The following is a 24,768-nucleotide window of genomic DNA, read 5'->3' on the forward strand; positions in this document are numbered from 1 at the left end:
CGACCCATATATGATCGATCTGATTCGATTGCCATCCTTACCTATGAGCGCTTCCCCTCTACAGCGGCTCCCTCCACCTTTTGCTTTTTTTCCCGGAGACCCCTTTTTCTCTCTCCTTTTACCCCCTTTTCCTTCTCGTCCTCCTCTTTCAATCCCATCCATGAGGCCTTCAATGCTATCCTCTTCTTATATGGTAGCTCCCTCCACGCTCATCCCCCAAAAAAAGGAGGGTGTATCGTTATGGAGTTTGTTATATTATATTTTTATTTATTTTGACATAAATTAGTATATTTTTTGTGCTAGCATACTGAATTATGTTCTTTATGTCTAATCTTGAATATAAATACCATATAAGATTCTTGAAATATTTTTAATATTTATCTTCCGGTAAAGATTGAATGTAAATTGTAGCCCCGAAAAAATATTGAATAAAAATACTTTTTAAAAAAATTTATTGTGATATTTTTTATATTCAAATTCATATTTTTTTGTTATTTGATGTATTAAATATGTTGGACTAACAAGTTTTGTTTTAAACAGGTTGGATTGGACCAACAAATTATCCATTTATTAAACAGATTAAACAGATTGGATCAGATTGAGTTAACAAATTATCTATTTAATAAATATGTTAAACAGATCAAATTTGGTTATCTGTTTATTAAATATATCATATTTAGATTATAAATTCTGACTTGTTTAATAAATAGATTGGGTTCAGATTTAGGATTTTCTGATCCGATCTGTATCTGACCCGATCCATGTATGATCGATCTGATCTAATTGCCATTCCTATCCACGAGCTCTTTTCCTCTACAGCGGCTCCCTCGATCTCTTGCTCTCTTTCTCAAAAACTTCTTTTTTCTTCTCATTCTTTTTTTCTTATCTCCTTCTTTTCCTCGCCCTCCTCCTCCAATCTCATTGATGAGGTTTTCTAAGCCATCATCTCTTATATGGTAGCTCCTTCTATATCCACTTTCATTTTTTCGTTGATAATCCTCTTTGTACGGAAAAATTTTTTATTCATTAAAATAATAAATTGATATTATTTATTAGTAAATAATTGGTATGGTCATTTTATAATATCTTAAACGTCCAAAAGATTAATTCAATATTTTTTTAAATTGAGAGGGCATCAATGAATTGTACTTTCCTACAATTTGTCCTTGCTTTTAACTCGATTGATAATCTATTTATAACCTTTAAACCCTTATAAATAAATGCCCAACACGGAAACCCAGCCATCGCCTGAGGTTTCCTGTTCGGCCGCTCGAAGTCTCCCACCCGATTGAGACACCTGAGGACGGAAAAAGGAGGATAAATCGGGGGAAAGCATAGCGAAAGTAAACGAAAACAAGGGAAAGGCGGAAAAATTGAAAGGTAAGACCATTTCCCTCATAGATTGGTCAGTTTTTTTTTTTTTCCGCTTCTTTTTCTTTTTATTTCATTCTCTTTTTTCGGATATCTGTGGGGAAGGAGAGCACCTGAGGGAGATCCGACGGGTTTCTTAGGTTCTGGTTGGGGTTTTTTCTCAAGCATATGGGATTTTGTGCGAGTTGTGGCCGTGTGAGTTGGTCCCTTTAGGTTTTGAGGGTTTAATCTTAGGAGAAGCATGATATTTTGTGGGGTTTGGGGGATTTTTGATTGAAAGGATTCTCCTTTGGCGACAAAATTCTAATTTATGGAGTCCTGTTCTCATGATAATATGAATATGATACCAAATCCAAGGTGTGAGACTTGCACCAGGCTAAGTTCCACTTTCTGAACGGTCATGTGGATGTATGAACAAGGCCTTTCTCAGGCTATTCAACTCCAAATGCCAAATGCGTTTCATGGTAGCTTGCACCGGCCACCACAGAATGAGAGAGACAAAGACTCAAGGCTCATGGTTTAACATGTCCTTTTCCTTACTCTCTGAACATTAGCTCTGTGAGATAGGAGGTGGTCTAATTGTTTTGAAAGGTTGGGCAGGAGTCATGCTCGGAATCAGAGAATTCAATGTTTGATCGAGGTAGCTGGTGCACTTTAAACTTGTATTTTTTTTTTAAAAAAAATTCTTCACTTCTTTTAGATGTATATATCAGTCATTGTTTATGGGAATCAAAGAAAACAAAGTAGTAATTCTCTAAATTCTGTGTTTTTAATGGTTGGTAGTAGCTATGGACATCAAAATCTGTTGGTGTGGCTTTAATAAATTGTCATCACAAAATCAACATATCACATTAGTGATTATTTTATTTATTTTATTCTATGTTTTATGTTAGACTCTTGTCGAACTGGAAAACAATTAGATTTGAGTACTTAATCATTGTTTACATGATTGGGCATATACTCGAATTGGTCATGCGGGTTCGAGTGCCCAAATAACCCGACCTGAATAAAGGTTAATCGGGCAGGTTCGGGTACCCAGTGAGTTTACCATTTTTAATGAGATGGATTTGGGATGTTTGGATAATTTTGTAAACAGGTTTGGGATGGATTCAGATTGTAGGATTTTAAATGGGTTCGAATATGGGTAGGGCAAATTTCATAGGTACCCTATCCGTTGCTATTCCTCAGTTTGACTGACACTAAGCAATGATCCGACTCATGGGCCTGGCTTTCTGCTGCTTTCTACAGGATTCTTGGTGCTAGACTACTAAAATTACCAGAGTCCAGAGAGCTTCCATTCCAGTTTCAAGACATCAGTATTGTCTGAGGAGGTGACTGAGGACTGGTAAGAGTGGATGGCAATGGCGACATCATCGTCATACCCACCGCCTCCCCCGTACTACCGACTGTACAAGGACTACCTGGAGGACCCCAAATCTGCCCCCGAGCCCCCACCGCCCATCCACGATGCCACCTACCCTCTCTTTGGCGCCACCTACACTGTATATCCTCTATATATTTGCCACTTTCTTCTTCTCTCCTCGTAATCTATCTATCCATCTAGATTTGGATTTGGATTTTGTTGTTGCAGACAGACGTGGTGCTGCCCAGCTTGGAGGATCAGGGCGTCCGCCAGCTCTACCCCAAGGGCCCTAACATTGGTACCATACATATATGCTGCTTACTTTTACATCCGTAACTTCCTTTCTTTCTTGCTTTTCATAATATTATGGTACAAAAAAGCAACCTCATGTTAGGAAAATAGTTTATGGTTGAAGGGGGGAGAACACCTCTGACTATCTAACTGATATTGTAGAGGAGGGGCACCTCAGTATAACACTGAGAACATTCTGCTTTACCCAATTTGTTGCCTCCTCAAACAAGGAGGATCTGATTTCGCTTCTAGTTATAAATCCTCTTATTATTCGATCCTGTCAAGTGGTAATTTCATAAGCGGAGTAATTTGCTACTATTTCTGTTTAGTTTTGTTTTCTTTCATTCTTGCCAATTCTCTCTGGACCTGACCTATTGACCCTTCTAGCACCATTAATCTCGATTGATTTTCTTAATGCCTGCCTTAACTCCACTTTCTTTTTTTGAATGGTCATCTGCTACTTGAAAGCTCAGTGGTTGCAACTTCCTTTGAAATACATCTTGTTGAAGATGAGACTGAAAAAGTTCTTTCAGTTAATTTATCAAAATAATATTCAAAGCTCCCTTTTAGTTGCAAAGATGAACTTGTAAAGCCTCCCCTTCATATAAAAATTGATAAAAAGTTTCTCAGATAAATCATGATTTTAAAATCAATTTTCAATATTGAGAAACCCGGAGCGGGAAGATTTGTTCTGGTTCACGGAGCTTTGAATGCGATTTCTAGGGGAAAGGAGGTGATGAGGAAAGAGGGAAGGATTGATTCATACTGTCATCCATCTTGTCAGTCAAGGAAAGGAAAACAGTTCTCCTGGGCTTCGGAAAAAATTAATCAAGCTTGATTAAGAAACTGGTGGAACATGCCTTGTAGTTGAAAGAAGGTTAAGGAAGAAAGGTGACAAGAAGAGATCACTACAAAGGTGTTGATGTGTGGGACATAAGAACTGATTCTAATACTTTCCTGGTGTAAAAGGCTAGTCAAAAGATTAGCAATATCAAGAAAGACCATAGTGTGAAGTGAAACATTACAGCTTGCAGGAAGGTGAGATGAAAACTTTCAAAAGGTATTTATAAGGTTCATGATTTTTCCCAAACTATAGAATTATTTTTTTAAAAATTAAAACATGATGTTAAGTTTGAATAGTGTTTTTGACTTGGTTGCTGTAAAGCTAAGGCAAGGATCTATGTTTCATACTTTACCTAGGCACAGATTTCAGACAAATATATCAGCAGTAGATCTACTTTGATGTAATATTGCAAGATTTTATTTTATTTTTTTGTTAGGCTTTCAATCTATGATGTCCAGGTGTACCTTAAGAGTTTTGGGAGTTCATTCTATGCAAGAAATTATAACCCTTACAGAATGCTGCACATGCAAGCTTTATCCCATCTTACTAGGATTGACTTTATTGATTAAAGTAGTGTCTGCTGAAGCTTCAAAACTTTTCCTAACTTGCTCCCAAATTGATACTGGTCATTTTTCTAATCAGTGTGATGTTCTAGCCAAGGAAGCTTGCAAGAGGGGACTCTACAGAAACTTAGAAGGTCAACTAACATGGAGAAGAACATATATTCTTGATTGTAGGATCTTAGATCATGCAACCAGGAAGCAACCCTTAAAATTCCTCCCAGCTTCTTCTTTTTTTTTTTTGGACAAAAATTATCTTTGGGTGATAACACAATGTTTGATATTTGTGATCACATTCATTTTTGCAGAGAGAACATCCAAATGAGACACAAGGCCTGCAAGCATAATAGCAAAAATGATCCATCATTTCCTTTCAATTAGTTAGCATGCTTGTTTACAGTTGTGCCAACAAAACAATGTGTAGAATAGTCTTGCACTTCAAGTATAGCTCACTATAGGATGAATGGAGTCACTATTATGTGGCTTTAGCCCTCCACTGATGACCTTAAGGCAATTTCCTTGAGCCTCACATCAAGGTTTGAGTTGGAGTCTCAAATTAGTCTTTGTGAACAATGGACATGAGTATATCAAATCAAGGTTTTGGGGAACAATTAAAGCAAGGTCTGCAGAACTAGAATCGGGATCCGTATCTAGCCAGTCGACAGTATGAGTCAGTATGGATCCGTATCGGACTGGACCGGCGTGAACTGACACAGAAGAGAAGAAGGAAACCAGAGAGGAGGAAAAGAGAGAAAGAGGGGAGGGGGGAGAAGGGTGTAGGGAGAGGGTGGCTGGAGGAGACGCTGGCGGTGGCCACAGGCAGATTGCCGGCGCACTTGGAGGGCCGCCAAGGCCTCGCTTCCTTTGGCAATCACGATCGAGAGAGAGAGGGGAGAGGAAAAGAAAAGGAGGGAGGAGAAGCTATTAGAGAGGCCGTCAGACGGTGCAATCGCGGCCTGTGGCATTGCGGACGTGAAACAGGGCCAAGAGAGAGGGGAGAGGAAAAGAAAAGAAGGGAGAAGCTGTCGGAGAGGCCGTCAGACGGTGCAATCACGGCTTGTGGCGCTACGGACGTGAAACAGGGGCGATTGCCCCTGTTTCATATGATTTTTTTAAAAAAACCACGATCACAGTGAAGGCGACAAACCTATTGCTGGCTTTATCATTTATCGTCATTTTTAAAAAAATACGATGAACTAAACAGGGACGGTCGCCCCTGTTTCGCGGCGGCAGCATCTCCGCCTGCATATTTTTCACTGTCGATGGCCACGATGGTCACTTGACGCTCTCTGACGGCCTCTCCGTTAGTTACTCTCCATCGATACTAGCGCTTCTCCCTCCCTCTCTCTCTTTCTCTCTCAATTAAATACCTTATCGGACGATGCTGAGCTATAGAATTAGATGACGCCGAGCTGCGGAGGCCTCCTTGGCCCTTCGGCAGCCTCGATGGGCCATCGCCAGCCTCCGATGGCGTCATCCGCTCTTTTCCTCCCCTCCTCTCTCTCTTCTTCTCTTCTTCTCTCCTTCCTCCAATGTTCTGATTTGCCTGGTCAAACCGTCACGGTTTGTCATTGATACGGCTCGAAATGTCCTGAACTATCCGGTTCGAGATGGTTCGGCAAACGTTGAATTGAAGTGCTCAGTGCTTTCTTTCTCATAGGCTCTCCATATTGTATGGAAATGATACGACCTTTGAAGCCAATGCAAAGGTTAAAAAATTTGGATATAAAAGGAGGATGCCGTATTAATGTGAATGGGAATTTGAAGAATCAGATTGTTAAATTTCTTCAGTCTTTGAGACTTATATCTCTATGTTCTTACAATTTTCATATATTTCTTTAGCATGTGTTTAAGTCAAGAAAAGGTGTCTGATTAATATCATTGTGGAGTATTTCAGTCAGAAATCAGGTTTAGTATTTAGTGTCCCTGTTAAGATTCCTATTAGTTCTTGGGAAAATGTCAGCTAGTCATCTCAATCTAGTATTTAATCTCTGGTTTGTTTCTTAAATTAGGAGTCCTAGTAGGAGTTGAATGCGGTCCACTGATTGAGTTGGTTGTTTAGAATTAGTTTATTTCCTTCTAAAAGAGTCATTGGAGGTGTCAGGAAAGGTGATATGCTGATGCTTTATAAAGGTATATGTTTACAGTTGTAAGATGGACTGGTGATTGAAAAATTTCTGTGAGAGCTAGTAATCAAAAGGCTGCAGGACCCCTTTTCAGTGATCCTTTTTTCTTGTTTATCTTTTCTACTATGATTTACTCCCTCTTCTGCTCTTTTCAAACCTAATTTATCTCATTCCTGTGCTAAAAACTGCTGTTAAAAAGCAGTTTTCTTGCTGATAATCAGGTCTGATGCTGTTAAGTTTGTGCAACAGAAAGAAGGGTCCAGAGCTGCACAGTATTCAGATCAAAATTCAGACCTGGATAAGTAATCCCTTGCATCAATGGGGGTTACATCAGTGAGGTAGTGTTTCTTTACAATGAAGTCAAATAAGGAAGAAATTAAAGAGGTGGCACTTTCTCTTGATGAAGTTTCCAAGTCACCTGTGAGTAGGTGAAAGATAAATGGGCTGAACTCTGTTAGGTCCTTCCAATAGGTGAGTCGCACTGTATGGGCCCCCCCTTTTTTTTCAATAAGACACAGCATTCATTAACCTCTAGTATGAATACAACTAAGAGAGTTAGAAAATAAAATATTATGGAAAGACACTGGAACAACTGCCGCATCGGTCCACAGAATCCCTTATGAGTGCTCTGCAACAAAAGTGGCAACCCAGTGATGGGTTGCACTATATTTGGAAGAACACAATGTGAAACTTAAATCTTCCAAAACTTCAGAATATAATTTAGACAGCCATTTTTGCCCATATCTTAATTGGTAATAAATTTATTTTGGGGGGAGATGTGGGGCTCAATGATGATTAGTGGAGAAGCTCTGGCTTTGTTTGGCATGAAATACAAATCAAGGTAGAACAAATACAGAAATCAAGGCAGAACCCTGTTTTTATTTTCTGTTCTTTGAAACTAGCAACTAGTTTCTGGAAATTGTGTAAACTAGAAAATGTGATTTTGACTTTTTTGAAAACCGGTAATCACCGACCACCGCTGGCCACCACAACCACCGGCCACCGCCACCACTACTAGCCACCACTTGCTGCTAGCTGCCACCGCCAATTGCCACCAGCTATTTCCACCTACCACTTGTCACCAACAACCATTGTCACCAACAACCATTGCCAGCCTCCACTCCCTGCTTGCTGGCCACTGCCACTGCCAACCACCATCACCACTGTTTCCACCAATATCACTATATTTGCCGCCAAACAAGTTTCAAATTTGAGGTTTTTGAAAAATAGAAACTAGTTTCAGTTTTTAAAACATTGAAATCTAAAAACTGGCAACCATGCCAATTACCTATATTATTTGAAATTGGCAGCCATTATTCTTTCGTTCTTAACATGATTTGTGTGGAACATATGACGTTTGGAATATAGAATATTGGTTGCTTTTTTTGTACTGCTATTAGTAATGATAAAGAGAAGAAAAAAGTGGAACTTTATTTCCTGTAGAGTAAATTACAATGACATCCCTTCAAGTTTTCACGATTTGCACTTACCCCCCAAATGTTTTAATTTTTTTCAATTAGACCTCAAGAGTTAGGTTTTTGTTGTAATGTGGCCCAGCTGTCCATCTTCGTCGGGATTCAGGAAAACATGACAGTCATGTAATATGACTTAAGAGAGGAAATACCAGATATTTGTTGGCTACATTATAGTATTGTGATGTGTTTTGGCGGAAATGGGAGATCACGTAGCAATCATGCGACCCCTTCCATTCCTCTTCCTTTGTTAGTAAATTGGGCCTCAAAAAATCCAATTTTAGTTCACTTAAGAGACAGAGGAGGAGAGAGCGAAGGAAGAAGAGATTGCTGAGAAAGTGAAGGGAGAAGAGAGGAGCAGAGAGCGGAGGGAGAAGAGAGGAACCTGGTGATTTCCATGGCTTTAAGTATGAAGTTGGCCCAAAACTTCTGACCAAAGCTCGCGTCAACTCCTTCCCATTTTTGCAACTGTGCCTGGAGGTTAGAAGCCGGTGGAAGTAGAGGAGATTGCTTCTGAGATGAGAGCGTTCCTAGTGAGGTTTGAGAAATTCAGAACTTGGGCAATAGAGATGGTGTTGCTGGTGGTGATAATGTTTGATGGTAATGGCAGTGTTAGAGGTAGTATAAGAAGAGAGGAAGGGAAGAGTAGCAGCAGTAGTTTGGATGCAAGGGGATGCTAGTTTATGTGCTCTTATCAGTATGTCCTTGGGGAAACAAATCTCCAAGTGTCTCTTTGCATTGGCTTTAGTAGGATTGGAAATGATAAGAGGGTCAAGGGGAGGAGAGTTGGTGGAAATTCAACAAGTAATGAGGTTTTGGAGGGGAGGAGGCTTGGTATGCTACCAAAGGTGAAAGCTTTTTGGTGTCAAATATCTAGCAGTGGTAAGCTGGTGGAAGTGGAGGAGATTGCTTCTGAGATGAGAGTGTTCGCAGTGAGGTTTGAGAAATTCAAGAACTTGGGCAATAGAGATGGTGGTGCTGGTGGTGATAATGTTGATGGTAATGGCAATGTTAGAGGTAGTATAAGAAGAGACGAATGGGAGAGTAGCAGCAATACTTTGGATGCAAGGAGATGCTGCTTCACGTGCTCTTATCAGTATGTTCTTAGGGAAACAAATCTCCAAGTGTCTCTTTGCATTGGCTCTAGTAGGATTGGAATTGATAAGAGGGTCAGGGGAAGGAGAGTTGGTGGAATTCAACAAGTAATGAGGTTTTGGAGGGGAAGAAACTTGGTATGCTACCAAAGGTGAAAGCTTTTTGGTGTCAAAGATATGGCAGTAGTCTAACAAGGAGGGAAATCTCCCAATCTCCTTAGATGCTTCCTCTTTGGATGGGATTTCCATGGGCTAGGAGAAGTGTTGGGGATACATGAAACATGTATGTACTGTGATAATTGTTGTTGTCTTCTCATCTCATCTCTTCTCATTTCTTTCTTTTTTTTAAACTCTAAATGGTGGTTATTCAACCTCAGCATCAAAATTCATATTTGTCCCTTCTTTGTTTTGATTTATTTATATCTCTTTGCACATTATAGCTGTAGTATTGTTAGATGAAATTTTCAAAGGATAGTTGATTGATGAGCAGAAGATGGTTCTGCAGTTTGATGATTTGAATTACTCATGGCTTAATTATTTTGTGGTGTTCCTTAAGTTTAATTACTAGTCATCCACAAATATATATTCCTTATAGATTTTAGATTAATTTTGGCTTATGGGTACTCAAAGACCAGTGATGCAAAGCTCTGACTGCCCTGATGTTTTAGCCCTCTCCTTGTTCCAATCTCAGAACTATAGCTCCATCACTGATTGAAGGCTCTGGAGAAGCCAATTTTTAGAACCCTCTGCTTAAGATGCCTCTGCGATATTAGTATAGTGCCAAACATCTATAAATGTGCCTTGTTATATCAGCTCTTTCTACTTTATTTTTACCCAATTTTTCCCTCTGCTGTCTGTAATTATTTGATCTTTGAGACCGCTGTACTATCCCCTGATTCTTCTGATTTCTAATAAATGATGGGTGGCTGCTCTCTTTCACCCTCCCTTACCTTTAGGAAAAAAGGGCATTTTTTCCAAGCAAGATCTCTTGCAAATCTCTTGAATATGGTCAAAAGGTTTGTTGGCACTGAAATGGAGTGCTGGAAAGGATAAGATGGTTAATATGATGGGTTTCACCCCATAAATAGTTGTAGATATATCAGTCAAGGGACCCGGTGTAACCTTTTGAAAGTTTTGGGGTGCACATGAAAATCATGATTTTTTTAAGGGATGTCTCTATAATTTTCGAATGGTTTTTCTGATTAAAAATGAAAGGGTAAATTAGTAATTTGATAGTCACCGTTAACGATGTTAGACCTCTACTAGATGGCTGGGCCATATTACAACAAAAACCTGAATTTTAGTGTCTAATTGAAAAAATTAGAATTTTTGGGGTGTAAGTGCAAAATCGTGGAAGGTTGAAGGGGTGTTGCTGTAATTTATTCCTTTCCTATATTATTGGATGGGAAGAATAAAGAGTGGCAACAAAATCTGATGATTGAACATACAATGTGAATGTGATTTTAGTTTGGTTTCATTTTTTTTCGCTCCCTTTTTTTAATCTTTGAGACTCTTAAAATCTCCTTAATGCAAGTAATTGGAGAACAACCAAACAAAGGCGAACAAAGCCAGAATAGTTGGAACATGATTTGATGGTTATGCTTATGCAGCAGATCAAGTTACCAAGCTGCATTCTTGTGTTATATCTGTTTTTGTTTCCCTTGTCAGATTTCTGTCTTCTATAGGGTTCTCTAAAGAGTGATGCCACTATAACCTCAAAGTGCTTTCTTTTGTTTGTAAGTCCTTTTTGTGTAAGCTATGGCACACGTCATTATCCAATTTATAATTATATTGTCAGATCCAGACTACCATCTCATCTACTGCCTTTACATTGTTGTGGTTTATGGATTTGGATTTATTTCTAAGATTTTCGTTTTTCATTCAGATTTTAAAAAGGAATTACAATCGCTCAATAGAGAGCTTCAACTGCATATCTTGGAGCTAGCAGATGTTCTGGTGGAGAGACCTTCCCAATATGCACGTAGAGTGGAAGACATATCTCTTATTTTCAAGAACTTGCACCATCTCCTCAATTCTTTGCGTCCTCATCAAGTACACAATTTAATTGTTCACTTTTATTCTAAAAATTATGTACTGAAATGGATTTTCTTGTTCCTGGCACTGTAATTTTATTTTTCCACCTTTAGGCCAGAGCAACACTCATTCACATTCTAGAATGTCAGATACAACGACGCAAACAAGCAATAGAGGATATAAAAAGGTTAGTACTCAAATCTTTTTACTGTTCAAATATCGACATTTTCTTGTTCAGATCCATAGTCGCATGGATGATTTGATACAGACATACAGTCATTATAGAATTTCCATGTTTCATGTAAAATTCTTGGGTTCTCCTTCATCTTTCAGATTGCACTCTAATCACAGCATTTTTTTCCCATTTCCAGCAACTTCCAGTCAACCAGTTGATTGCAGCAACTAGTAGAAATAAAATAGCTTTTCTTAGTTGTATGGAAGTATAAAACTGAGATCCTCGTTCCTTTATGAGGAATAATTGTCTCACCATTTACAAACACAAGATTTAGAAAGGATATCATCACCCAAAAATTAGGCAACTCATCAGCTTAAGAATTTTTTTCTAATAAGAACATAAATACATCAGGAGTGTTTCTGACAAATATTTGAATTTATGGAACTTGGATATAACCACAGCCACAATGATAGAAGTGTTGGTATACCTGTTACTTCGTGAGATGGACACAATGCTTATCGAATTACAGATTTGTGATGCTTTATATCATTTCTCATGCAAGCAAAAATTACAGGGTAATGCTTTAAGTTATTTGAGGTTTGACTTTGTAAATCCTTTTTAGCTATCATTTCTGTTATGTTTAAACTGTGAAAATACTAACTGCATCTGTAACCGCTCCATATTGTTTCTCGCAAGATGCTAACTGCTTTCACAACTTGAACGTCTATTTTATTCAGGAGGAGAGAGGAGGCTCAGAGGCTGCTCAAGGAATCGCTTCAAACTTTGGATGGCCATCAAGCCTGAGATTTACTGCTTGTCTGATGTTAAAATGGTTGTGTGTTTTATACCAATGTAAATCTCTACACCGTTGTTACTGCACCTTAAAAATTGTCACACTTGTTGACTGCGCCAGTGAAGGAATCTTATCACGAGACCGTAATTCAATGGATGCAGATATCCAGCAAGATGTTCAATGTATAACCACCAAGTACTTGCCTATCTATGGTTATAATTCAACAATTGCCGGTTGCTAACGAACGAGGACCAAAAATGTTGAACTCATAAGCTGATGGAATTTTAGAACTGATCACAAATTCAATGTCTTGTCTAGATTTTGTCACTCTGGTAAGTAATGGAACACCGGTGCTATTGTGGCTACTTGTCGAACGAAGAGTACAGGCATTATTGTTTCATCTTATTTTTAAGTCAGGAAATAACCATGCAGGCGCTGTTTGTGATTGTCCGGCTGGCCAAACGCATATTGTAACCACATTCACGAACTTTTGCTCCTTTCCGGAAGCTTGGTGGTCAAAGGAAGTAGCGAATCAGTTTTCTTGGACTCGTTGGCTGGGGGCGAAGGGGTGCATGGAACAGCAAGCAGTGAATACCCCGTGCCTTAATTCGGATGGTGTCATCCCTTGACGAGTGTTCCATGCTGAAGGGCACCGACCTTTCCTTTCAAATTCCTGGTTCTCAGTATTTTGGACACGCGTTGAACTCGCCTGTTTATGAATTCAAAACTAGATCTTGAAGCATGCGATGCGCTTGGATGGCTGTTATTATTTTTTTATTTATTTTAATATACAGATTTTTTGGGAGTCTAATTGTTGAAAAAATGCATCAGTTTAGTAATATAACCTAGCGTGTAACTATTTCGATATGTGCGGTATATAGTTTTTTACTATTTCTACCTGTCCTTAAAATGTGATATAGTAGTATAATCAATTAAATAATTAAAAAGGTTCAATAGTTAAATTTCTTTCATATTACTTTTAGGGTTTTTTTTTTCTGTATATATCCTGATAAATGTTAGTATTTACAAGAAAATTTTTTTAAAATTGATATTTGTATGCATACATAAATAAAATACTAGCGACGTACTCACATTACACAGCGGGTTAAAATCAAATAAAAAATCAAAAAATAAAGATAAAATTATAATTTAAATAATAATAAATTTTAAAAAAAAATTTTGGTTCATTTTCAGCATTTTTATTCCCTAACATAGACATAAAATATAAAATAAGTGATACATAAACGGTCTTTCAGATTAATTAAAATATGTTTGCCACAATCAGATTCTTTCGAACTTGATTTTCAAAGAGCCGATGTTTATAGGATGCATCACAGATTTTCCTACGAAGCAGATCTGTCGATCAAACTGCAAAAGAATTATATGAATCTTTGATAGTCATATTATATAAATATAAAAATTTTTAATATAATTTAAGAGCAAAGAAAAAAGATGTATATATTGTAACAATTAAAATTAAAGCACTTTGATCTCATTCTTTTTGGCTGCGAGATAGTCAGCGTCTCCCTGCACATATGGTATATTATAATTAATATAGATATGCATATTAAAAAAGGGTCGAAATTTTTTTTAAAAAAAATATCGGATCGTGTACAATCATTTAGTAGGAGTAATATCAGAAAAAGATTCATTGCACATTCCTTCTTCAGGAGACGAAAAAATTGGTCCTCAGGTTTTCCTATGGAGCTTGAAGACCCAGGTGCAAAACTCCTTTGCACATCGGCATGTTGGAATTTTCTATCCTTAAAGATATTGGCTATCTTGAAGTTAGTCATGCTTTTACTGAAACTTTGGTTGCGGAGAATAACCTGAAAGATGTATATGTCATTAAGGATTTTTTTGATGATGCCGGAAAGGACGAAATGATCGAATCTTGAATCTGTCACAAGGTTAATAGCTGGTACTCCAACCAATCGTTAAGCTATCTTTTCAAAAGTCATAAAATTGGCTATACCAGTATCATCCTCAGCAATAATACTCAATTTGTACCTAAATATTTAAGAATTTAAGCAATTATTACTCTAGATAAAAAATTTTATTCCTATACAAAACGACGATACCATGGAATTAGAAGCTGATCATTTTTTTCGCACTGATTGCACCATAAGTTATCACCATAAACTTTGACTGTAGTTTTGCAATTATAGCATGCTTTATACCACCAACCGTATGATGTGTCTATATCCTTAATGACCGCTTTGCATGTGAACTTTATACCCCAAAGGAAAAGGAATATCAAGATAATAAGTATAAGTATATTTCGGCCATTCACCAATTTCACTTTGCACCTGAAATTCTTGTGGATCCAATCTCAACAATTCTCCTATATTCTTCATGTTCACATTGTTTTCATCGTACGGACTAATAATGACACGGTCAAGCTATTCAGCAAATTCGATTGGCTGAATCGGCAAGGTCATTCTACACCAAAATTAAATGTTATATTTATTAGATAGCAAACGAAATCCTCGATTGTATATACCATTTTTTTAAAAAAAAATTGTTTAACATGTTTTTATATTCTCCAACCTCCAGTATTTCTAGGTATAAAAAAAAATCTTGAAGCTAAACACGGTGATAGGCATATTTGATATATACATAAAGAAAGGATATAAAGTATTATCTGAATTTAGATATTCAACCATTCTTCCTATGTATGTCAATATGATATAAGATTTATGATATTTTTTTTTCAATCAAATCATTAATAAAAAAAAATCCTTACCATGGTGATTTATATTTCTTTTTTAACCAAAATAAGCTGATAGGTTATTGGATATACCCTGCCTTTTTTTTGAAAAAATAAATTAATTCAAATAAAAGGCATAGCAAGATAAATGCTTCCCTAATTTCCACATAGTACAAATATGAGGACGCCAGCATAAAAATAACAAAAAATTTTAAAATGCAACCATCCGCATATATTTTTTATATGGCTATTACTGCATAGTATTTTTATGGGAACAACCCATCGTTAGAAATTTTTTTTTATGCGGCCTTCACCCATAAAAAATCCTATGCGACGGGGCCTTAACAAAAACCCTAACCCTCTCTCAACCCACCCTGCCTCATCGCCTCTCCGAAAATCAAACCCCATCTCCATCCCGCCTCGGCACAATGTCCGAACCCCACCATCGTCCGTGTCCACCCACCAGATCCATGTCCGATGCTCCCCCCCACCCCCGTCGGATGGCGGACTCTCCCTCAACCCATCTACCTTGACGTCTCCCACCAACGCTTCACCATCGGCCAGCACCCCACACTCGAAGCCTCTCATGGATTCCCGATCGGCCACCAAATCCCTTCTAGATGCTCAACCATGGCCAAACCTCCTCCATTATGTCACGATTCTTTCGTCCGAGGGCATGGTCCAACTAGCCTAGAACCAACGCAAGTTGCCACCCATTGAGGAGCACCCCACCGGCAAGATGCAGCGGTGCTGGCTCGCCACTGGATCCTCTACCTTTGGTAACTCCTGTCATCCCGACCTCTTTCCCCTTCCCACGACATCGGATTCAACAACCCATCTTTCCTTCTTTTTTTTTATTATTTTTTATGTGATTCACATGTCTCCTCCGTGCCCTTTTCTATTGGGCTGCCCCATTACCATCACCATCACCGTAACCCCATTTCTTACCCTAGCCCGGACACCGATTTTACCCCAACCCTCACAACAACCATCCCCATCTAAACCCTAACCCCTTTTTTTGAAGCTACTCGCCCAACTCCCAACCCTTCAAAGGCCCCTAGCACGTCGCCATCATCGAGCTGTGGATCGATCCCCAAATCCTTACCCAACACCGACCGTCAGCCCACCGACAACCATCTCTATCGCTCTAACTCAGACCCTCACCACCGGCCATCTTCTCCCTCATCTACCATCATAGACCAAACCCTAATACTAACCCTAATCCAACCGACATGGATCAGGAACCCAACCATGACCCTAAGCCAGGCCGAAACCTTTTGCAAAGGTGGCTGGACCAAAATCGTCGACCTATCTCATGCCTTCTATTGTTAATCCTGATCAGAGACCCAACCCCGACCCTAAGCCCACATAGAGACCTATTTGGAAATCCAAATCTGACTCAACCATTACCCTAACCCAGACACTAGATGGTAGACCTGATTGCGGATCCAAACCTAACCTAAGTCCAGACCTAAAAAAAAAAAGGTTCAACCCAACCATCATCCTGAGCCAACCTGACTCCAAGCGCAGACCCAGAAAAAGAAAAAAAACAAACCCAAACTCAATTGGACCATCACCTGGAGCCTATTATGGAGTAACCTAGGTCAAACCCATCTGCCCTTACCCACCCAACTTGTGGAGGGAGAAAAAAAATTTCAAAAACCGCTGCCAATACCCCATGCATGCTTGCATGCTAAAGCACCGTGCATGGCAATCAATGGAAATTGGAGGCTGCAGCAAGCAGCAACCTTCCCGAACCTGATCAACAGTGCTCCCTTTTCTACTTTGATCACATTAACCCTTTCCCCCACATGATGAAGCATGGGAGGAGGAGGGCTGCGAAAGAATGTAGCAACCCCCCATGCATTTGGTGCAGAAAGAGCTTAAAAATTGTACCTCGATCCTGACCAGATCCTCCTCCATTTCTCAGATGATGTTGTACGGGGTATGGATGGCTGCAGCACATATACAGCAACCATCCTATTCAGACTGATGAGTCTAAAGCAAAGGGAACAATATAGTATTTTTTTAAAAAAAAAGATAAATCTCAAACCAACCTGAAAACCGTCTCTTCCACCAAATCCTACTGCACAATACTGAGAGGGGTGTATTTATAGCCCCATCCTCCCACACTGGTCAGCCTCCATGGAATCGTATCTCAAGCTTCTCAGATCGAACTGTCTCCTATTAGAAAATATGTCCTAAAGTCAATCATCAGTTTGTTGATAGTTGTGCTATTTGATGTAATTGTATATGAATTAATTATTAATAAAAATATTTATTTGATAATTTTTCATCATAAGCTTGTATATCTTCTATATCAAACTTTTATGTTACGATAAAAGTTCTTAGGACTATTTTAAATCTATAAAGGAGGATTTATCATTTAGTCCTTAAATAAGTTCGCGATCAAATGATATGCTATTACTAGGACGATAGACATATCAAGTGTAAGTCATTGTGTGCCATAAAGATTGATTGTCTTCTTAACCAAAGAGCATAGAGATGCTGGTATGGTATGCAGGTGAAATATAAAAGTATATTTTACTAAATATGATCAACTTTGGAGTACTTTGCTGTCAAGAGTCACTCCGATAAGATATGGGTATAAGTGTCTCTCCGATCTGAGATCTTCATGATGACTTGCAAGCAACTCATTGTACTTTGATGTCGGACTACTTGAATTTCTAATTCAGGATTGAAAGATGTTTGGATAGTGTTAAGTACTGGTGAAGTCAGTGAATGAGTCAAGATAAAATTGACCACACCAAAAGATTGGAAAGAATACTTTCTATTTAAATTTAGTAAGACCTTGACCAGGACAGTCCTTGTGAGGAGTCACATGATTTATTAGGTTGAGACACATAATGGATGTATTGTTAATAATTAACAGTTTAAACTCTAAGTCATCCTAGCATCAAGGGTCAAAGGGATGAATTATACGGTAACTATATCCAAGTAGGTTCTTGAGTGTTACTTTGCATACATTTAATCTATCCAGACATTAGGTACTATTACTAGATGGTTATTTTGATTGATACAAAAATCTATTCTTATACTACCGATTTAAGTTTGAACCTATGGGATCACACATATTAGAAGTTTCTCTCCGATCAAATGGCTAATCTGAAGAGTTCCACTGGATGGAGACTCTGCTGAAGAGTCCCACTGGACGGAGACTCTGGTGAAGAGCCCACTAGACTGGGATTTTATTATTAATAAAGGATTAATTAGTGATTAGAATACTAATTAGCTTAATTTGATTGAGTATTAAAGTCTGCATCAAGTCTGATTGAATTGGATTCAATCAGATCAGGCCTGATTAGGTTGTGAGATGACCTAATCGATAAGAGAGAAATGATCCTGATTTGATCGGATCTATGGCTCAATTAGTTCACTGATTTGATCAAGTTTAATTGAGATTATGAAAATCTAATTAGATTAGATTCATCATATTTTATTAAATTTAATTGGATTGGGTTTGATAGAAACACAATTGGTTAAATCTTAGAGTCCAAAATGAATAGAACTCTCTCCCTTGCACCTTCCCTTCTCTCCCTTGCACCTTCTTTCATCACACAAATTGGTTTGTGCACTGAAAAATCTATGCTAAAACTCTTGTTTTATCGCACATTAGGGATAAGATTTGGTGGGTTTTAAATTGAATTTAAAAAGATTTAAATTTAAACCTAAAACCCTATCCCTATCCTTCCACATGTTAACTCCTTATGAAGGCGCCTATTATGTGCGATCAAAAGGAAGTGTTCCTGATTGTTTTTCATGCCTAAAATTCTCTGGTAGGTCTCTGTTTAAGTTAGATAAGGGTAAAAAAAAGTTAGAGTTAAATTGAAATTCAAAATGATTTGAATTGCAACAAACTCTAGTTCTTATCCTATCTAACCTGATTTGTGCGACAACCATAAAAAGCTCATATTTTTATGCACCAACCACTCTTTGATTTTTACCATAAGATATCAGAGAGAAAGAGGGGCCAAATACCTTTTTTGGGGCATGAGGTTTGGATGGGCTTCTATCTTCTTTGGCATGAATAAAGGATGAGACCGATCTTTTCTCGTATGAGAGACCTAGAACTGTTCTAAGATTTCTGGATGAAAAAAAATCAAAGAGAAGAGTGTCTTCATCTATTTTTCCTCCACTATCCAGCATTCTCTTCTACTTCATCTTTGACATCGAAAAGATCCAAGGTGATCGAAGAAGGAGATCCAATCAGATCTACCATCAGAAATCGACTGCGCGAGCTAGCACTCCCACGGAGGGCTGATTGGTCTGAGGGCTTTTTGTAGACCATCCGTAGAGATTGGATGCTTGTGCGACTGTGAGCGATTAGAGAAAACTTTTAGATTCACATTCTCAATCATAGAGTTTGGCTATCCATGCTCAAGTATTGGGTCTGAAACCTTGATAGTAGTAGATTAGATTTATTACTAAATACTGATTTTTGATTCACATACTTGTTATTTTAAATTCAAATTTTTATGCATATAAATTCATATCATAGATCTATTTATAGGAGTTTTAAAATCAGATCTTATGAATATATTTATAGATTAAATAGTTTAATCTAATATTTTTCACTGCAAAATTTTTTTTGAAATGCATGCATGAAACCCCTATGCATCACAACAGTGGTATCAGAGCCATGATTCGATATGATATGATATTATATATATTTAAATCTATAATTTAATTTAAATTAGATCTGATATATGATATTTAAATTTAAAATTAGTTATAGATCTGATCGCACAAACTGATATAAGGTTATCCTGCTGTAAGGTTTACCCCTTATACTGTAAAGATTGTCTTAGTTTGTGCTGATCTTTATAAAATCTGATTTTAAATTGAAGTATATAAAATTTATTTATGATGATTATTATCTAATTTTGATATGATCAAAATATAATAATCAGATCTGAAATAATTTAGATTAGATCTAAGTTATTTAGATTAGATGATCTGAGTAGCGAAGTAATCGGATTGGATTTGTCACTAGGCCGTTCAGTCATAGGAGGTAATAAAGATTAGATATTTCTTTTTTCTATTCAATTAGATCCTCTTACGATGTGTAGGAGTGTTATTATGACTATATCCCATGAAGATGAATACGAAAAAAAAATTTTACTTTTCTGTAAAATTTTAAGATTGTGTATATGATACATTGTATGAAAAGTATTTACATCTAATTTTTGCAAATAAAATTTAGAATCATAAATATGTTTAGAATAGTTCTAAAATAATTTATGATTGATTTTATTACTATTTATATAAAATTATTTTGATCTAAAATTAATATAATTATTGTAATCTGTCTGTTGAGTTGACTCAGTATTGTTTGGGTCGACTCAGGATCTTGGTTAGTCAGCTCAATTTCTGTTGAGTTGACTCAATAAAACAGACCAAAAATTATGATTAATAATTTATCATCAATGAGTCAACTAAGTATCAAAACTTAGTCGACCCATTGTGATGAGTCGGCTCAATCCAAGGGTGAGCCGATTCAAGTTTCAGATCTAAGTAATTATGCATGAAAATTAATAATAAAAATATTTTATAAAATTTAAAATTATTTTTAAATACTGAACTCCTACCCACAGTCTCAAACTTAATTGAGAATTAAGTTGAACAAATTAGATCTAGAATTATGAATTAAAGATCTAATGTCATTCATATAAAATATGAGTTTATGGGTTAGCTTGATCAGATCCTCCTAATTGGATTAGACCTAGGATTAGAATCAAAGATCAAATAGACTAAGAAGAGAAATTAGATTAAATCAGAATTTTTCTAGAGTCAATACAATAGTTGTAGTTGGTCGAGTCCATATCTTTGATTAGATCTAAATAAACTTTGATCTTGAGTTGAAACTGATTAACCAGTTGGTGTCTAAGATAAATTTGGCAGTCTTGATCGGTGATTTTTAATTGAGAGCTACTCATATAGATGGAGTCTATGATGAGTTAATGGCATATCTCTCTCACCAATCTCACTTATCTGGCCAACATGGTGAATCAAATTTTGATCAGATCACTTAATGATTAGAGTTGACCCATGCTTACTAAAAAATCAGTTCGACTGATTTAGGTGCCCCTAGTTCAACTTGTCTTTATCTTTGACATGACTTGATGAAGTCAATGGGAGGATTGATGACTTATCAGTTAGACCGACTTGTTTCTAGTCCAGTCTGATCTGACTTGGTGAAGTCAGTGGGAGGATCAAGATTAGCTGATCTGTATATTTAATTCTGTTAAAATTATGTTAACCAAAATGTCTAAATTATTAGGTCCATAAAATGAGCTAGTTATGGTGATAACTAGATCACTCAGTGTTTCTCTGAATGATGAAATTATTATTCATCATATGATGACTCTGTTGTACTTCTGATGAATGGTTGGGTTGACCGAGCCATACTCAGACGTGATTATTCATTAGTTAGAATCACTGAGTAGGTTCATATTAATAGTTGGACCTAATCAGGACTTTCAATGGAAGCTCATCACCTACTGAAATAAAATCTGGGATGAAATTAATTATTAAAGATTATTTAAAAAAATAATTGATTGAAAACCTACATATAGATGCATATGGATTGATCGAGCCATACTCGAACCTGTATATAGTCTGTGTGAATTTTAGTATCCGTTAAGAAATTAAGGTAATTCTTCTAATTGAAGTTAGAGGCTACCAATTCATATAAAATAGTGAGAGAATCTTTAGACTGAAGTCTATATCTTTAGGCTTGATTAATTCATACACTAATTAGGTCTATTTTTTTCTTTCTTTTCAGAAATAGCTAGTAATTTATCGCTCTACTCACTGTTTGACAGTGATGAGCTTATTGGATTTAACTTTGATAGTCAGTATCAGAAGTTGAACAATATTTTTGAGCCCAATCTAGCTAAAAAGTTTAGGACTAAATCGAGTCAAGCAGACTATGACCTAAATATGCTAAAGAGAAAAGAGCAATTAGTTGCTGGTTAAAGTGCTTATATGATAACACCTTGTAATTTCTCTATATGTGATACTATTACTTGGGTATTGGATATCGAAAGTTCAGTTCACATATACAATTCATTGTAAGGACTTCAAGTTAGTAGAAAATTTGAGAACGACGAGAGATTTTTAAATATGGGAGATGGAAGTCAAGTTTCAATCCTAGTTTTAAGAGTCGTCGAGCTTGTTTTCAAATCTAATAATATCATTTTAAGTGATTGTCACTATTGTCCATCTTTCTTGATGAATATAATCTCTGTTGGCTTTTTGACCAAAGATGATTATAGTTTATCAATAAAAAATGATTATTGTGATATTATTATGAATGATGTTACAATAATGCAAGGATAATTAAGAAATGATATCTATATTTTATCATAATTTGTGAGTATAATGTATACTCCAAATAAACGTACAAAGTTAGATAATATCACAGATGCCTATCTTTGATATTGTAGGCTCGGTCATATTAATAAGAGCAAGATAAACGGGTTAGCACAAGAGGATATCCTCAATATCAATGATTGTGAATCATTGCCGACTTGTAAGTCTTGTCTTCTTGAAAAGATGACTAAGTCACTTTTTACTGAAAAAGGTGAACGAGCTAGTGAAGTTTTAAGTCTAATACATAGTGATGTTTGTGGACCTATGAATATTAGCGTCAGAGGAGGGTATAGCAATTTCATTACATTTATAGATGATCTATCTAGGTATGGATATGTCTACTTGATGAGACACAAGTCCGAATTATTTGAAATATTCAAACGAGTTTGTAATGAAGTAGAAAAATAAACTAAAAAAAATATTAAGACTCTTCGGTCTGACCGAAAGGGTAAATATATTTTCAGTGAATTTCTGATATATCTTAGAGAAAATGAGATTCTCTCATAATAGACTCCTCCAAGGACACCACAGCATAATAGTGTCTCAGAAAGGAGGAATCGAATCTTGTTGGATATGGTTCAGTCCATGATGGGGTTTGCAAGTCTGCCAATCTTTTTTTAGAGATATGCACTTGAGACAGTCTGTTTTGTGCTCAATAATATTTCGAGCAAGTCAGTTAGTAAAACATCATATGAGATATGATCAAAACGTAGGTTGAACCTCACTTATCTTAAGGTCTAAGGGTGTCCAACTTATGTCAAACGATTACAAATTAGGATTAGTGACCTTTCAGCTAGCCTTTCTTCTTGAGCTATTTTTCGTTTAGGACCAAGTTTCAAGATCTAGAAGGAGGGTGGGACCAATGAGTTCTCCAATCATTCTTTGTGAGGCCCAAGCTCGGATCTAGGTCTGATAAATATAATTTTGTAAGGTATCCCAAAAAAATGAGGAGATATTACTTTTACCTCCCTGCTGAACAAAAGATATTTGTTAGTAGTAAGGCATACTTTTTGAAAAAGGAGTTCCTTAGTGAAGGAATAAATACCTCTAAAGTCGAGCTTGATGAAGTTTGACAGGTAGAAGAACTGATACCAGTGACTGAATCTGAACCGGATTTGATAAGATCAAATTCGAAGCCCAATATACAAACATCTTTAAGATGATCCAGTAGAGTACCACGTCAGCCAGACAGATACTTAGATTTTTTGATCCGAGATGGAGATCCTATTGAGCTCGATGAGAAAACGAGGATCCAATCACCTATATGGATGCGATGTAGATGTCCGACTCTGAGAAATGATCAGAAGCCATGAAATTCGAAATGAAATCCATGAAGATCAATAATGTGTGGACATTGGTTGATCCACCTGAAGGGATAAAACCCATAGGGTGTAAGTGGGTCATCAAAAGAAAAAAAGACGCAGATGGAAAGGTAGAGACCTATAAAGCTCGTTTGGTTGTCAAAAATATTATCAGCGTTATGATGTTGACTATGATGATACGTTCTCTTTTGTGGCAATGCTCAAGTCCATTCGGATTATGCTTGCGATAGCGACATATCTGGACTATGAAGTTTGGCAAATGGATGTGAAGATAGCTTTTCTAAATGGAGAGCTAAACGAAGAGGTGTATATGATACAACCTGAAGGGTTCACATCCACAGACGAGTCTAACGTGTGCAAGCTTCAGAGATCCATTTATGGATTAAAGCAAGCATCTCAAAGTTGAAATATATGTTTTGATAAGATGATCAGAATGTATGGCTTTATTGAGAACGGAGAGGAACTCTGTATATATAAGTGGGCTAATGGTTCAATAATTATATTTTTTATTTTGTATGTGGATGATATTCTCTTAATCAAAAATGATGTCCCTGCATTATAGAGAATAAAAGTATGGTTATCGTTACAGTTCTCCATGAAGGATCTGGGAGAAGCAGCCTATATCATAGGGATGAAGATCTATAGGGATAGATCTAAGAGGCTGCTCGAACTTTCTCAATCAACGTACATAGATACCATGCTGAAACGGTTCAGCATGAAAAATTTCAAGAAAGGCTATTTTTCGATAGGTCATAAAATTTCTCTCTCGAAGAAGGATTGTCCGACAATTCCTCAAGAGAGAGAACATATGAGTAGAATCTCATATATCTCGACAGTGGGTTCTATAATATAAGTCATGACATGTACGAGATCGGATGTGGCATACTCACTAGGAGTAGTGAACAGATACCAATCAGATCTGGGTGAGAACTATTGGAAGGTTGCGAAAATCATCCTTAAGTATTTGAGAAATACTAAGGACTAGTGGCTCGTTTATGAAAAATCTAACTTGAAACTCGTGGGATACACTGATTTCAATTTTCAGTCAGATCGTGATGATAGCAAAAATATGTCGGAATACATCTTTACCCTACATGGTGGGGTTGTCTACTGAAAATGTTTCAAGCAGCATACCGTAGTTGATTCAGTATGTGAGGCGGAATACATCGCGGCATCCAATGCTGCAAAAGAAGCTGTGTGGTTAAGAAAGTTCATCAC

General features: G+C 37.0%; 1 protein-coding gene across 1 annotated transcript; it reads left to right on the forward strand.

The window, feature by feature from the left end:
- Positions 1-1,203: 1,203 nt before the first annotated feature.
- On the forward strand, positions 1,204-12,364 carry LOC105035718 (mediator of RNA polymerase II transcription subunit 7a). The gene is made up of 6 exons (XM_010911396.4): positions 1,204-1,380; positions 2,620-2,873; positions 2,963-3,032; positions 11,007-11,173; positions 11,269-11,342; positions 12,068-12,364. The coding sequence occupies exons 2-6, from the start codon at positions 2,727-2,729 to the stop codon at positions 12,132-12,134; spliced, it is 525 nt and encodes a 174-aa protein (XP_010909698.2). The 5' UTR covers positions 1,204-1,380; positions 2,620-2,726; the 3' UTR covers positions 12,135-12,364.
- The last annotated feature ends 12,404 nt before the right edge of the window (positions 12,365-24,768 follow it).

Source organism: Elaeis guineensis, chromosome 1 (genome assembly GCF_000442705.2).
Source record: "Elaeis guineensis isolate ETL-2024a chromosome 1, EG11, whole genome shotgun sequence".
Taxonomy (NCBI): domain Eukaryota; kingdom Viridiplantae; phylum Streptophyta; class Magnoliopsida; order Arecales; family Arecaceae; genus Elaeis; species Elaeis guineensis.

Bases quoted from the DNA above. Each gene is read 5' to 3' on its own strand.
- LOC105035718 (XM_010911396.4), top strand. From the start codon at position 2,727: ATGGCAATGGCGACATCATCGTCATACCCACCGCCTCCCCCGTACTAC. The intron at 2,874-2,962 runs GTATATCCTCTA...TTGTTGTTGCAG, and splicing joins TCTTTGGCGCCACCTACACT to ACAGACGTGGTGCTGCCCAG. The intron at 3,033-11,006 runs GTACCATACATA...TTTTTCATTCAG, and splicing joins CCCCAAGGGCCCTAACATTG to ATTTTAAAAAGGAATTACAA.